Raw genomic sequence first — 15,891 nt, forward strand, 5'->3', positions numbered from 1 at the left:
GATTTGATAGATTGTGCCATGTCTTCGTACTCCAACTTACTATTCTTCAATCTCACCGACATCCACTTCGCTTTATTCCTTAGGACCGGCTGGTGGAAATAGTATCGTTTCCAGTAAGTATATTAAGACGTAATAGTTGTACTTGTAATGTGTGTTTACATGATTTTCTTTCAATTAAACATACTTAACACCATGTACAAGTATTAAGCAAGTCATTTTGCTGTCGAGTGGCACACAGAAATAGCCCCATTGACATAATATATTATCACTACACTGGGCGCACGATGATTCTTTGTTACCCTCATGCATCCTTTATCAATGGTTTGGAGATTATGGGGGAAAAAAGAGGCGTTATTAGAGAAGAGATTTTGTCCTAAAGCAGTTTGAAATGACACTGACCATAAGATGCCGCATATGAGACTTCCCGCTTAGTAGAGGGCGCTGTTGTATAAATCCTCATGTTTTCGATATCTGAATCAAAGTTAGTGTTACCATTGTTTGAACGTGCTTAAAAGCATGCGAACGCTCCAAGTAAATATTCTTTCGAACAGACACACTGTTGTGTTGACTCCAGGTTCTATTTGTGCAGTCTCGGCGCACGAGAACATGTTTGAGAAAGCACGAGTGAAGCTGCTTAGAACAGTTTACGTTAAACTTCTGACACATGTTTGAAAACATTTTTCCTTCTTCTGTCATTAATTACAAACGGAACGTTTATCAATCATATCCCGACCAGTGCATACACACGATAGGCTACTCATGTTGGTTCCATGTTGACGGTCTTAAAACTCTCAATTAACATATATAGTAAAGCTAAGCGCTATGTTTTCAATTTGTTCGTGGTTAGCCGGGCACCCCCATTCAAAATTCAGTTCCCCTCCCCACACCGGAAAATTATTTATGGATCGGAAGCGTAAGGGGTCAACTAGAGAGGGTTATTTTAGTCATCCCCTGCTGCTGTGATTACTAAATTAAGCACTTTCCAAAATAATTAAGAAATATTTAAGTTAAATTGACTTTATATTTAACAAAGTAAAATTATTTTAAAAAGATCGCTTCAGAGTTGCGCCTAAACTTTTTTTTTTCAATTTCAGCAATTATCACTTCCTTGGGACTAGCTGCTTTCCAAGTAAGTTAACATGATATAATGATACATATTGCCTCCAAATGATGAGATAAAGAGATGACTAGAAGCTACTTTAAGCCGTTTAATTGTAGTATCAAGTCTAGTATCTTTACCTTTCGATTGTTTAAGAAATCGAACTTTAAGTTCGGACATCAGGTTAATTTATGTAAATAATGTATAATGGAAGGAGGATAACATTTCCTATACGATATGATTACAAACGTCTTGAAAATAAGAATAGCCATGTCAGTAGATGTTAATTAGACGTTAAGTAAGTAATACACTGCATAACTCTATAACTCTTTAATGCAAAGGCATTTTATCCGAGATCGTGTTGTTTAAAACATACTAGAAGTTTTCAATAACGCATAAATAACATACAACTAATTCGAAACTATTTGACTGAAAACATTTATAAAACAAAGTTACGGAAATGTTTAAGTCACTCGCTACTTAACGATAAAAGGAAGGGTTAATTGTTTGAGTCCGATCGATTGTAATCCTCTTTCCGTTTAATGAAATTGCGAAATATGGTTTTTATTTATTTGTAGGGATATCAAACGGCCGCATTAAAGTTTTGTTTAATTCTTAAGGAACGAATAATCATGTTTTGTGATTTATGGTTCTCTTCTTGTTCTTCACAAAGATTGGCGATGATGATGATGATGATGATGATGACGACGACGAGGATCGTGTGGAGGTTAGGGCCTTCCGGCGATAGTTCTAAGATAAATGGGCACGCACCAAACAATATAGTATATATACTAACATTAATGTAAGGTACAACACTAGTATGCAAGAAGGGGGCCAGGACCTATTTTAGGATCGTCAACAATGTTAACGGGGAACATTGCTTACATTTCTGGACAAAATGGAAAATGAAACAATCCGGATTATCAATTACAACAAAAGTTGCAACATATCACAACATTAAGCACCTTCAATCACAATTATGGTTTTAGAAAAGGGGGCTTCAACATGCCCAACTTGAGGATCGGCGAACACACTTTATGTTAATTAAGTATGTAAAGTTTCCTTTCGGATAGTTTGTTAGTCATCACACTGGTATTTTATAAGCTACAGTCGATCCCATTAAACACTATATGTTAATTAATGTTAATTGAGTATGTTAACTTACCTTTCGGATAGTTGGATAGTCATCCAACAGTTATTGTATATAACGCAGAAGATCCCATTCAACACTTTATGTTAATTAAGATTGTAAACTTTCCTTCGCACAATTGGTTAGTCATCCCACTGTTAATTTATAAACTACAGGCGATCCCATGTAATACTTTATGTTAAGTATGTTAACTTTCCTTGAGTATATAGTTGGTTAGTCATCCAGCAGTTTTTGTATGAGCTGCAGACGACTCCGTAATAGTACCTTTATGGCCAAAAAAGAAATAATTATGTAGTACTACATTGACTGTAATAGGGATGCCTCTAGAATAATCATATTAATTGTTGTACGTTGGCATGTAAGTTAGAATTGTCAGTTAATTAAAAAAGGTATCGCATTTTCTTTCAAAGTTACCAATTGAAACAGTTCGTGAAACCATCCAAATTACGACTAGACCAATTTTCTTCTCCGATTCAAAATGCAAAGTTAAAATTTGTTAGTCAAGCAAAGACCTTATTCAACAAATAGGCTTATCAACTTACGTATTTACACAAGGATGCTTCACAATAGTTGCTAATGGAATATCCACATGCAAACCAGGTAACTTGAGCCTGATGCGAAGTATGACAGGCATGTCTCCTTGGAACCAATTAAACAAATTTATCATAAACATTCATAATTGAAGACAATATGCTTAACTATTATAGGATGATTTATTCATGTTTTCGTCATCACTAACTTAATTATGTTTACTTAGTTTGTGTTTATCAAATATATATATACACAGAAAAGCTATATATACACGTGTTTTTAATAGAATAAAGTAAAAGAGCTAAAATGTAATCGCAATTCTTTGATAATCTTTGACTATTTAAGTCAACTTTCACTCCACTCATAATATGATCCCATTTGATCCTCTGCTGGTTAACTAAAAACAGGAGTTTATGAAGAAATACAGTAAAATCACGTCGATGTCTCCTTATGTAATGGTTGTGTGGACCCTTTTATCAGGTTCAAGCACGTCATATGATCTCAGGTGACTGTAAGTCAGCGAGCGTTTAACTTTGTTAGTTGAACACCGGGCTCCGTCTCTGATCTATACTACGAAAACAGGATTAAGGTCTCGAGGTCAGATCCTGAGTGCGATACCTTTCACACAAGGAACTGGATCTCCAGAGGAGGATCAGATCCCTCATTCGAGTTCTCGTGCGAAAACACCGTATATTACATCTTGTGATATCTACCTTGTAATATTTGCATCACGTCGCATCAGTCTGATAAGTACATTTTAAGTACACTCAGACGTATTACTGTCATAACTATTTTAGTTTCTTCAGTTGGATTTTTCACACACGACTAGTTGTATTTTCAAATTGTATTAATGTAGGCTTTATTAACTTGCTGTCTTTATAAACGAACCACATTTAAAGATATCCAAATGTGTAACGTTTGAGAATATGTCAATAAAGTTAAAATAAATATAATCTGCACAATACGATCTTCAGATATGTTTTTTTTATAGTTGTATTGGTTCTTATGCCAACGGTTTGCGCCTATTCGCGTAAGAATGAGACCGTCGGTAGTTCGTCCAATGTTTCTCTTAACGTTTGACAAAACTAACGGGAATGAAGTCATCACATAACAGTTCAAGACATTGTCCTCGATCAAAGCTAGTTTCAATGTTGGCTCTTATCATTCATGTTGTCATCTGTAGAAGAAGAGAGAATCAAATAAATACTATTAAAGCAAAATATTCAATCTAATGGATCCGAGAAAAATATAGTAAAACATGGATGTATTTTTGCTTTTTAAATTTAACTTTCGTATTGGTGGTAAACTTGGGGCAACGAGATTATATAGGGAAAGCAAAGGTGGTTGAGATGCGACCCATGGGTTAACTTACGGCAGCCCGTTAAGTTTCCAAAATCCTATTAGTTTTGCCCTTGGAACTATATAGCTACAAAATAATAGGTGATGGTGTGAATATAAGCTACTTGTTGCATACGGTTTCCAACTCATCAAGACAATGGGCGTACAACAGTGTATTATCTTCTGTATTATGTAGTATATATTCTCCACGCGGATTGGGCACAACATTTTGCAGCGGCACGTCACGTATATTTTATTCCTATCACCCCACGCAGGTGGAATATACACAGGGAAATAAAGCCACCCAACCCGCTCCTCCCCGAGGTTTTTTTAACAAGATGGAATTTTATTACATGAAAATCATATTAATGACACTTTCCCATCAGGTACTAAAATGTCAAATAATGGTCATTGACTGACTTTTAAAGCATACTTTTTATCCGAGTTTTCAGGCTTTTATATTTGGTCTTTTCCGAAGCTTTATCCAGTATATATTAGCAACATGTTATGTACTGAATCTGATTTAATAATAAGTGTCAAATTTGCATATTTAATTTAATTTAATTTTTATTCTTTTTGATTAACAGTTAACTGGTAAAGTTGGAGAGTTTTACCTTTGGTGCCGTATCGAGTAGACTAAAGGTGTGAGAAAAAAAAAAAAAAAACATTTAACCAATATAAGTGTATTAAGAAACCATTATAATATTTAATCATGACAAAACATAAAGGTGACTGATTTCTTAGCACTAATTTAAAAGTGCGGGATCCAAATTGAAAAATGAAATTTGAATGATTGGATATGACCAAGTATACACATGGCAGGATTGTCACTTATTTGCGATCATGGATTTATTTATCAGGTTCCCTTCCAGAAAAGTGTGCGTGTGTTCACCCCCAATCAGGGGGTGGAAGCTTCCAAAAGTGGGGGTGGTGGCACAGCATCAGAGGAGCTCTTTCTCATTCCACAACCACCACTCGTTATGCTATAAACCGATACACATCGGCCATATACTGAAATATAGAAGATGTGTTAGTATGCTATCAATACTATTATGGTGCACGTAAATAATTAAAAAATATTAAAATTAACAAAGGCTTAAGATATCCAATTGACAGTTCTTCATCAAAGGGGCACATTTTATTTGCCAGTATGGCACATTTGCTATTTTGGAAAATAGTGTGAAGGCACGTGCCCCCAGCCCCGCCCCCCCCCCCGCCCGCCCCGCCCGGCTCCTATCCCCTGCCCTAATCCCCACGCCCGTCCCTATATTTTGATATAACCCACAGTTTCAAACGTTGTTATTGGACCAATCTTAGCTAAGACCTTATAATTGAGTCTATAAAAACATTAACGTTACTCTGAGGGGATAAGCATCAACAGCCCCATGTCAATACCCCTTCCATATAAATACTGGATACGCTGCTGTGTTTTCCTGAAATTCGTTTGAATACCGATATTGTATATCGATTTAAGTAGTTAGAAGTTAAAATAGGGTTGTGTATCCCAAAACGTCAACAAGAACAACATCGTAAATAATTTAGATTAGTAAGTAAAATATATTGTGATATTTTGTGCTTCTTTTGTTGTAACATATGAGTTACTTCTACGTGAAGTAAACATGAAGAGAATCATAAAAGAGTTATCCGGTACCTGATTTTTATAGTCTTCTTCGGTAAGAAACTTGTCGTCTGGTGATGTCTGCAGAAAGTGAAGTGAAGTGTTTTTTTTTTTTCGATAGAGCAATTGTTACAATCACATAAATACTGTTGGAGTAGTCCACAGTCTCTCAATTAAAGACATTACATAATTTCGCACCTTCCAAAAGTAAAACAAAAGACAGTTCTTGTTACGTGTATCAGTAACGCGCACTTCACGTTTGTCCTTAAATCTTGTAGAAATCACAAAATGTTCAACCACGTTTACGCTTCTATAAAATTTGGGCTGTAACTTGAAAACGACCCCTTCTCTTACAGTGCATTTTCGACCTCATCCCTCCCCAATACAGCAAACCACTGGGAATTATGATAACACTAGTTGACTAGTTATTCAAAGGCCCGACCATGTCACGTATATCATCAAATCGCTGATGAATATTGTATATTATTGTAGACGGTGAAACGAAGTTCAGCCATGTTCACACTTCCACGTTCATTTGGCAGGTTTTTTATGCATCATATATTACATTATATATATATATTCAAAGTATTGTTCATAGAGGGGCAGCTTCACCATTCGTAAATTAAAAATAGGTAACAACCAGTAAAGAAACTGTAATATGAAGTAACATCATTTTAGCTTACCTTCCACCGTTTGGAATCTATGTCAAGAATGTATGTTTCATCTTTGAACGGAGACCATTCGACTGTGAATAGGAAAGTAGCATCATCATTAACACCATCATCCATCGTAGACTAGGCACTTATGTTGAAATATTATCCAGGTGGTTAGGAGATCGATGTGAAATGTGGGTTGTCTTGTTTATTAATTGCTTTGTCTTAGAATAACTTCGAATGTGATACAAAAATCATCCATCCCAGTGGCGATTTATATGGCAAGATGTGCAATGTAATGTTCATGACAGGTATGATGTCATATTCCAAAACATATGGAATAAAGTGGCCGTAAGACGGCACACGTTTGTCACATCATCGCAATTAAACAGAAACCTCAATTTGCAATATAATACAATAATTTGGACAACAAAACCAAGAACAGATTGACGCTGTGTCAATGTCTGGTATCATACATCATTTGCACAATTCTATACTTAATCAAATAAAAGTCTTGAATTTTAAAGTTGACATCCTATCAACAAACTAAACTCGCTCGATAATAGTTGGATAGATAGAAGTCCTTATATCTTTTGCAAGGAAATGCAGAGAACAGTTACACTGTTATATATGTACCATAAGACAGGAACAGTGGGTGGGGGTGGGGTAGAACTGTCGAGGTTGGATTGAATCATACAACTGTCTGATTGTTTAATAAACAGCACATTAATAATTTCATATGTATGAGAGTCATTTTAGTGTGGTGAGAGATTCCATCCTAATAAGGTTCTATTTTCCCTTTTTAACTGCTGCACATAAAAAAAAACAGGGAAAGTTCGTGCTTTATGCAACAAAACAATCAGCATATCCTTCTTACGTATCTGTGTATAGCTCTCATATATATATATATATATATATATATATATATATATATATATATATATACATATATATATATATATATATATATATATATATATACATATATATATATATATATATATATATATATATATATATATATATATATATATATATATATAGATCAGAAAACCCAAATGAATTGTCTATAAAAAAGCAACGTATTTTTAACTGGGAAGTAGAAACAAACATGGTCACTTTCAGAAAGACGATCACTTTATCCTTGTCCGACCTATATCCTTACATATCTACCTTACATGGGTATAATGAAACTTACTTGTTAGTTTCGTGTGTTTAGCCTTGTCTTGCAATGCAGCCCAAACGTTATCATCATCGATTTCATATGGCTGGAAAGTCTTTTGTAAACTACAGCAGGAATTAACATATCAGTTGTTACTAGGAAAACACCATTGATAAGATTATAGATGTCTCTGTTTTTATCATTCCGTATTTATAATAGTGTCTTGTAAAAAACATGATACAACACCTGTATCGGTTCAAAACTAATTTGATGTATCATCAGCAAATATATTTTATAACAAATGTAACATTTTTAAAATTTTACTGTTTGACACTGTTTTCAAATTATATATATATATATATATATATATATATATATATATATATATATATATATATATATATATATATATATATATATATATATATATATATATATATATATATAGCACTGGATTGGTATTTACGTTTACTTCTCCAAGTTGGTGCTTAGGTTTACCTGAGGTGAAATGATTGGATCAACTTGAAATTTTACATCAGTATACCTTATGGTACTAGGACTGCATATCAGTCGTTATAAGTTGCTACCTACTTTTTGGGTCATTTGGCAAGGAAAAATCCAATTGGTCAAACCCTTACGGTAAACCTAAGTCTTGCTCTCAAAGTATATCCCCCAGTTGGTATATAAGTTGACCTGACGTACAGGCATCCGTAGTTTTCTTGACAGCGGCAGTAGCCTGTATTCAGTGTATACGCTCTACACTGTGTACACTGTATACGCCAGGGCTAACGCTAAAGCATACCCGTAGGCTGCATTGCATGCAACCCAATAACAGTTTCGGCTAATATAATGATGTGTAGTATCTGTTTCCTCTCGATGCAAGCGGACTGGGCTTGAGATCGGGTCAGTCGTTCGCCGGGTAGTTTGGTTTTCGTGCCCAGGTTCTTTCCTTATTGACTTTTTCTTAAAAAAGTACCGTTAAATCGAAAACGTCTCACCAACAACTTCAGGTAAGGTCCATGAGATTAGTCAATAAAGTTTGGTGATATTAATAACGTTGATATTATAACGTTGTTGCATACAGCTTCACGTTATTTGTTCATACCCATATTTCAATACTATACAGTAGTCTAGACTAGCTTCTAGCCTAAAACTTGTAAGGCCTAGCCTACGTTCGGCTGTAGCCTAGGGCCATAGTCCAAGTCCTAACACTACCTTAGCATTGGGTCAAGGGTAAACTGGTCTGTAGTTTGAGCAACAAATTAATACCAACTGCCAGAAAAATTAGATTTCAAGTAGGTCAGCTTAACTTCTTAGCCTACTGTGCATGTATGTATCATATATGGCCTTAGATTTTGCTGGACAATTATGTTACTGTACATTGCCCTAATCATGACCAGATACTGTAGCATGGTGGGCTTATAATTGACGCACTTAAGGATTTGATCAATGATGTCTATCAAGGAAAAATCCAAATTACTCAACTGTATGTGTTTTTCATATGTGTAGTTCCTCAGAAATGTTCTAATCTCAAAATATTTAAGGTTCTGTGCTTATGCACCGTACAATTGAGCAGAATTTGACCACAAAATGTCTGCCGTGTCAAGTTCTTTCATACCCCTAAATTGACACATTCGTTGATAAGCTAACTGTAGTGTAGGCCTTAGTATACATCCATTGACTTTAGATGCTGTTTGCTATGCTCTGAGCCTCTAAGCTCTGACAGGTCATGTCCCAGAGAGTAGTGTTCTCATATTGAGGTAATGTTGGGTATTTTAAGGGTGTAAGATTTCCAAATGGCCAAAAAATGTGCAAAACTGGGGGGAGGGTGTTAAAAGCTTAAAAAATACCACAATTTGGTCAGCAAATACCTCAAATGGATTCAAACTCATGAAATATGTAATTCTGTTTGGCTGCAAAAAAGTTTAGGTGGCCTGCTGTATCCTTGCTAGTAATACAGTAATTTAAGGTGCATCAATTACGGGGGTGCGTCAATTATGAAGCCTTTACTATACTGTACAGTAGCTATGCCAAGATTAGTATAGACTGAAGTCACCATGCAAATGTAACTTACAAGTAGCTTGTATTGAATAAAAGATGCTATAATTGGTAGAACTTTTCAAAAAGTTCTTGGAAGTCTTTACTCTCCAAAATATTCTCAGACATTCTAAACACCACTGTACTGTAAGATGTCTGAATATCCCAGTGAGGGTATCAATAAAAACAGTTAAAGGATATAATACTAGAAAATCCAGCATCAAATTTGGGCCAATGCAGAATACCTTTAATCTAAGTCTCTCAAGTGATGCATTGTGCTTCAAGTGTCTTATTTATAACTAGCCAAAATTTGTACAAAATAACAATGCCATGCATCCAAAAGGTTATTGAGTCAGTACATTTCCATAATGTAACTATTACAAAAGCTGAGTGCACCTAATTAAAAGTTAACATCCTCCAAAAATCTATATAACACAAACATTTGATAAAGCCTTCTATCCCCTCCCTTGCATATACTGTAAGTCATTTTGTTAAGTCTATTTAGATCCATAAGTAATACCAAGTTGACTAAATGTGCAATATTCAGTGTTAAAGATCTGAGCTCTGTATTGGCCCAAAATATATTGGAGAGAAGTGTACAATAAAAATTGAAATAATGCACATCTACACTCTGACCATTTGATATTTATTTGATTGGCACTGTTAATGTTTTCTCAGACAAATTTGATGATCAACATTCTCAATCTCAAGATGAATGACAACAGCCCACTATCCAAGGGAATAACACTGTACGATGTAGCTGCCATGCAGTGAAAAAGTCAATGTTGGAACGGCAGCAATCATAGCTAGAGCACGGATGCCGTCTGGGACAGACTGATGTGGTGACCTACTGCATCATTGACAGCAAAATGGAAGATATTTTCTGAATTAACCAAAAAGTAAGTTAATATTCATTATTCTGTAGGTTTGACATCGCATAAACTTGATACCATAGGACTCTATTATCTCAAATACGAGTAACATCTGAGGTAATTTATTCCAAAGTTATGGAATGAAGAAAGAAACAATCAGAAGGGATGAAAACTTTTGTATGATCTGGTTAATGTGGTGGTATCTTTTCCTCTATGTCCATAGTATTTAACTACACTAGAGCTATATCCACTCTCTGGTTTTTAATCTTAAAGGTCAATGCAAGACAACACCAAATTGTCAGGCTAGGTCCACATAAAATGTACATGTATATTTAAATTTTGAAATCTTTACAATTGGTAAAGCTTGAATGACTTGCAACTTTTAAAAGCAATTGATATGGTAGGGAGCTGTTTCAGCTCCAATTGAATGCATGGCTGCATAAATAAAATGTGTAATGTTGTATACAAGGCAAGATGAATCAAGAATTAATGGGTCCAAAATGGGATGGATAAACGAATTGAAATTTACAGTGAAAATAGTATATATGAAAGGTTGTGAGATGATTAAAATATTGGCTGAATTACAGGAGATTTAGTTTTGTAAAGCAGTTCATTGTTTTCTTCATTTGTAGAGTGTGAGGTCATGTGAGGTCTAATCGGTAATCGCAAAACATTCCAAGCTATATTGCGCGTGCTATAATTGGGACCAAATCAGCATATCTTTAAGAGAAAGCTTTTCTTTTTGTACCAACAGATGGATAGTTCTACAGGCTAATACAGCAAAGGATATGCTCTAATTAGAAATGCCAGGCAAGATTATCACACAGTTTACAGTGGGGTGAATACAATCATCAACCAAGCTTTTCATCATGCTGTACATAGTGGTATACAGTAGCTCCTTGTTGGGCTTATCAATTAAAAGCTTGCATAGAAGCCGATGCCAAGCAAAGCAAAAGTATGTCCTGTAAATCGCGAAGTAGATTCACACATCTCATGTATATCCTCTGGGACACAGCACATCTTTCAATGGAGTTAGGAAGTTGCTGGGAATAGTTGTTGGATTGGCACAGTAATGTAGTAGCAGTAACAGAAAACTAACTAGTTCCAGGATATGTTACACTGTTACACCATATAAAAGATAGAGGAAATTAATATTATAAGCTTCAAGCAGACAGAACCAAGAGAATGCAGACCAGTCTTCATGGGAAGTCTTCTACATATTTAACTGTATAAATGGACTCATTCTTTTGCAATGTACAGTACTTCTTGAAATATTTTAGTTTGGTGACATTGTGGCACTACATGTTTTTGTAAGTATTAGGGAACATTTGCAGCTGCTTGTCAAGAACATGGAACTTATTATACAACTGAAGTGGTCCTGATGCTTAAGTGTTGAGGTTACTGGATATTTTGCTGCCTTACCTTGCTTTAACTGTTCTTAAATGCATTTCTCATGTTTTAAGATGTTTTAATTTTGTATTCCAAGCAAGATCAGCAAGCCATAGTACAGTAATTTTCAACAACCACCACACAGATACTTGTGCAGGACTAAGGGTATTTGTTAAGCAGATTACTATTATAAAAATCTTTCAAACTTGTATCCCTCAAAATCTCCAGGGGTACACTGCATTGTTTCTGAACCACAGTTTCACAATTCTACAAGTGGGGTTCAGGGGTTATGCTATGGGAAAAGTTTACAATGTTAGGCCTGACTTAATTACTGAAAGCTTGTGGTCTTTTATTACACCAAGAACCAGTTTATTCTTTAAACAAAATTAAAATATTTCCCCTCAAAATTGAGGGGAGTGAATACAGCAAAGGCACATGCAACTAGCACCAATGTCATGGAAACCTAGTGCAGCCCAATGAAACATACTGTAAAACCACAACATTTGTAACTATAGGTATGAAATTGTGCAATCCAGGGGTATTGTGTATAATTTTGTCCCTCCAAGCATGGAAACTCCATGATATTGTGGTAATTTGCATTGGTTACGGTATTAGATACAGCCTATACTGGTAAGTCTAGATAAATACTTGAGGTATAAGTTAGTTCCCAAAATGTTTCTCATGTTTGAGAGAGGTCAGTAAATTGAGGTCATGTAATAGTGCAAGTATCCTGGTTTATGTGAAATAAATCTTGTGGAAAATATAAACTGGGATTGAAAATACAATCAACTGCTTGAATATGATTGTACAATTTTTATTGTGTCTCGTCTTTTAATATAATGCTAATCTCCACTACTGTATGTGTTTGGTAATAAGCCAGATTTCTGGGTAGAAGTTTAAAAAAGCCAATCGTCAACAATTTTTGATGAATTTTAAGCAATCACATTCACTGCCTCTATCTCTGTTTATGTTTTGAGTCAGCAACACAGTATACTGTACAGTAGTGTACAGAAAGGGACACTTTCTGTTGTATTCCTGATCAATTGAAAATTGTTTGTTGTTTGACTGTTTGTAGCAGTATTCCTCTGAGGAGTGAAAAAAAAATAAACATACAGTGAACAGTTGCAACTGCGCATGCATTTATACATTACTTAAATTATGTTCTGATGAAATTCATGTAATATTCACTGTCGATTTTAGTTCAAAACTGCCAGTATACCATTAGTTCCTGAGCCGTAATTTTTTTGCTTTAAAAATCTGGCTTTGAGTGTATAGTATTTTGTCAAAAACATAAAAGTGGAGGGGCTGCTTATCATCATTCCCTGAACAGGCTTACCCAATTTGTTAACTATAATGGTAACATATCAAAATGTCTGGGGACTTGCCACAGTGCTGACAATTTTTAAATATTTCCATGGTTCCACCAGGGATGTTAGAGATGGACAAACAACATTTGAGCTTTCTTTAACGTTTGTTTTGTGCCGACATTAATACTGTTTTTGGTCCAATACTAATACCTAAATAGGGTGACAGGACAAAATCCCCCAGACAAAGTCCCCCTAGGACAAAATCCCCCAGAGCCAAAATCCCCCTGGACAAAATCCACCCAAGCCAAAATCTCCCCAAGCTATAAAAAATCCCATCAATTCTTTACAAAAATGCGTCATCCCGGTCCCCGGTATCGTCATCCAGTAACGTCATCCGGTACCCTCACCAGTATTTCCATTGGTACTCTCAGTGGTTCCCGGACCAGTACTCCGACCATACCCCGACCGGTACCTTAATAGTGAGCCTGACAGTTACCCCCACCGGTACTCCTCCCTGACCAGTACCCTGGACTGTACCCCGGCCGGTACCTCGACCGGTTTCCCAACTGGTATCCTGAAAGGCACCCTGACACATACTCTCTCACGTACCCTTACTAGTACTGGTACAATAAACAGTAATTTGACCAGTGCCTTGACCGGTCCCTTAAATGTCACACCATGGAGCTATATCCCATGGCCACACTAACAGGTAGCCTTGCAATTACCCTCAATGAACTCCGGACCAGTATCCGGACTGGTATCCTGACCAGTACCCTAACCAGTACACTGAGTGGAACCCTGACTGGTAGAGTGACCAGTATGATGACCGGTACCCTGACCAGTCACATGACCAGTACCTTAACCGGTACCCTCACAGGTACCCTAACAGGAGCCCTCACAGTTACACTCGCCAGTACCCTCACTAGTACCCTGACCAGTCCCCTGACCAATCCCCTGAACGGTATCCTAACCAGTGCAATGTCCCATGCCTTGACTGTCACACCTGTGCCATCGCTGGTTGTTGCAGGCAGGCTTTGTATGGGTCAGTGGGATATTGTCTGGGGGGGGGGGATTTTGTCCTAGAACCCCTAAATATCACTCAAAACGGATAATGGTACCAGACGGTACCTGTACGTTGTCTGCTAGATTCATACGATGTCAAAAGGCTAGAACATGCACTATAATACTGTTATCAGTTGTCAGTAGGTATATACCACACTCATCTCATATCAGTATTTGTTTCTAATGTCATAACAGGCAGTGGCGGAGCGTCCATACAGTTAGGCGGGGGGGGGGGCGGACTCAAATGGGAAGCTGGCGCCCTTTTCAGCTATTCAACACTTTTTACTTATTCGCGATTATTTACTTTTTTATTGCGCTCTCATCTACCTATTGACATTTGTCACATTTTGCTGGCGATGACACCTATACCTAAATGGTCATTTCCGGCGATATAGGGAGTATCTTTACTCAAAAGATTTCTGTACGCTCTGCGCCAACCTGTGGTGGCGCTCCGCTTAGATAAAGTCGAAAGCGCCCGTACAGACCTTTCTCGCCCCTCTGACCAATATCCCTAGCTTCGCCACTGGCTCCTAATCTTCTTCCCCGTCAATCCGTCTAGTGTCCCCCCCCCCCTTCCCCAACCGAACCTCGTATGTTAAAGGAATATCTAATGATTAGGGACACTTATTCTAATGTTAAATCAGCAAAGAGCAAGCAATAATGATTTTATCACTAAGATTTTCTTTAATTTCTCAGTTACACCGTCATTTAATTTACCACTCAATCTAACACTCCCTGATACTCTTCCATCCCAATGTAGGAAACTTCATCGTTACACGCAGCACGCAACGATCTTTGTTCTACTTAATTGATCCTTACTGAGTCTTTCAACTTAAAAGCATATTTTTTTCCAAATAGATTAGTGAAAGTTACACAGTCTAATAAATTAGAAGCATCTCCTTGTTAAAGAATTGTATTATCGGCGTATAGTCTTCCGATAAGCGAAACTTAGGTTTCAAAGAAATCAATGGGAGCAGGCAGTAATGATATAAACTTACATATATAGGCTATATATATATATATTTTCAAATCTCTTATTGAACGAATTATCAGCCCCCTGGTTACATCGTCATTTATCATCCCTCCCCCATCCTGCCCTACCCTTCTTCACCTCACACACTCCGCTCTACAGGGTTAAAAGAAATCAGCGAGAGCAGGCAGTAATGAAATTTACTTACATTAATGAATTTTTTAAATCTCATTTAGGACAAATTATTAGGTCGCCATGGTAACATCATTTACCCCCCCCCATTCTCCCCTTCCCTTCCTTACAATCACCGCTTCTCTTACACCTAATATATGAGATATCCTCGCAAAGCGTGATGAACTAGGTCCCTCATTTATCTAATGCGTGGAAGGAACTCGAAACTTTCTTCCTTATCCGCCTATTCCAAGCTTTCTCCAAGAAAAGAGTTACAGTACATATTACCCAGATTTTTAAAAATAGCCTCCCTCCTCATAAAACGTGATGATCTATGTCTCTCATTAATCTAAAGCATGGATGAACTACCAACTTTAAGCATATAACAAAGTTTTTTCCACAAAAGAGCTACGGAACCTACTACACACAAATTATGTAAATGTCACTAAACGGCATCCGTAGGGACATCGTTTTTTGGTCCACATTTGAGTTTCCATCATATCTTTAATCTGCTTTTCATACATATCTTTTA

At 36.5% G+C, this 15,891-nt stretch overlaps 2 protein-coding genes across 5 annotated transcripts in view; one reads left to right on the top strand and one right to left on the bottom strand.

The window, feature by feature from the left end:
* The window catches only part of LOC139982714 (serine/threonine-protein kinase Nek3-like), a 65,403-nt gene extending 62,219 nt beyond the window's left edge, over positions 1-3,184 (top strand). For all 4 annotated transcript variants that reach the window (XM_071995784.1, XM_071995787.1, XM_071995785.1 and 1 more), the window contains 3 exons: positions 84-113; positions 1,095-1,129; positions 1,773-3,184. In XM_071995784.1, the coding sequence (XP_071851885.1) occupies positions 84-113; positions 1,095-1,129; positions 1,773-1,847 (140 nt within the window). In that variant the 3' untranslated portion in view covers positions 1,848-3,184. The remainder of the gene's footprint in view (positions 1-83; positions 114-1,094; positions 1,130-1,772) is intronic.
* Positions 3,185-3,335: 151 nt separating this feature from the next.
* The window catches only part of LOC139982710 (uncharacterized), a 239,831-nt gene continuing 227,275 nt past the window's right edge, over positions 3,336-15,891 (bottom strand). The window contains exons 15-16 of the mRNA XM_071995776.1: positions 4,733-4,754; positions 3,336-3,957 (exon numbers count right to left, since the gene is read on the bottom strand). Of these exons, the coding sequence (XP_071851877.1) occupies positions 3,926-3,957; positions 4,733-4,754 (54 nt within the window). The 3' untranslated portion in view covers positions 3,336-3,925. The remainder of the gene's footprint in view (positions 3,958-4,732; positions 4,755-15,891) is intronic.

The sequence above is a fragment of the Apostichopus japonicus genome, chromosome 16 (assembly GCF_037975245.1).
Source record: "Apostichopus japonicus isolate 1M-3 chromosome 16, ASM3797524v1, whole genome shotgun sequence".
Taxonomy (NCBI): Eukaryota; Metazoa; Echinodermata; class Holothuroidea; order Aspidochirotida; family Stichopodidae; genus Apostichopus; species Apostichopus japonicus.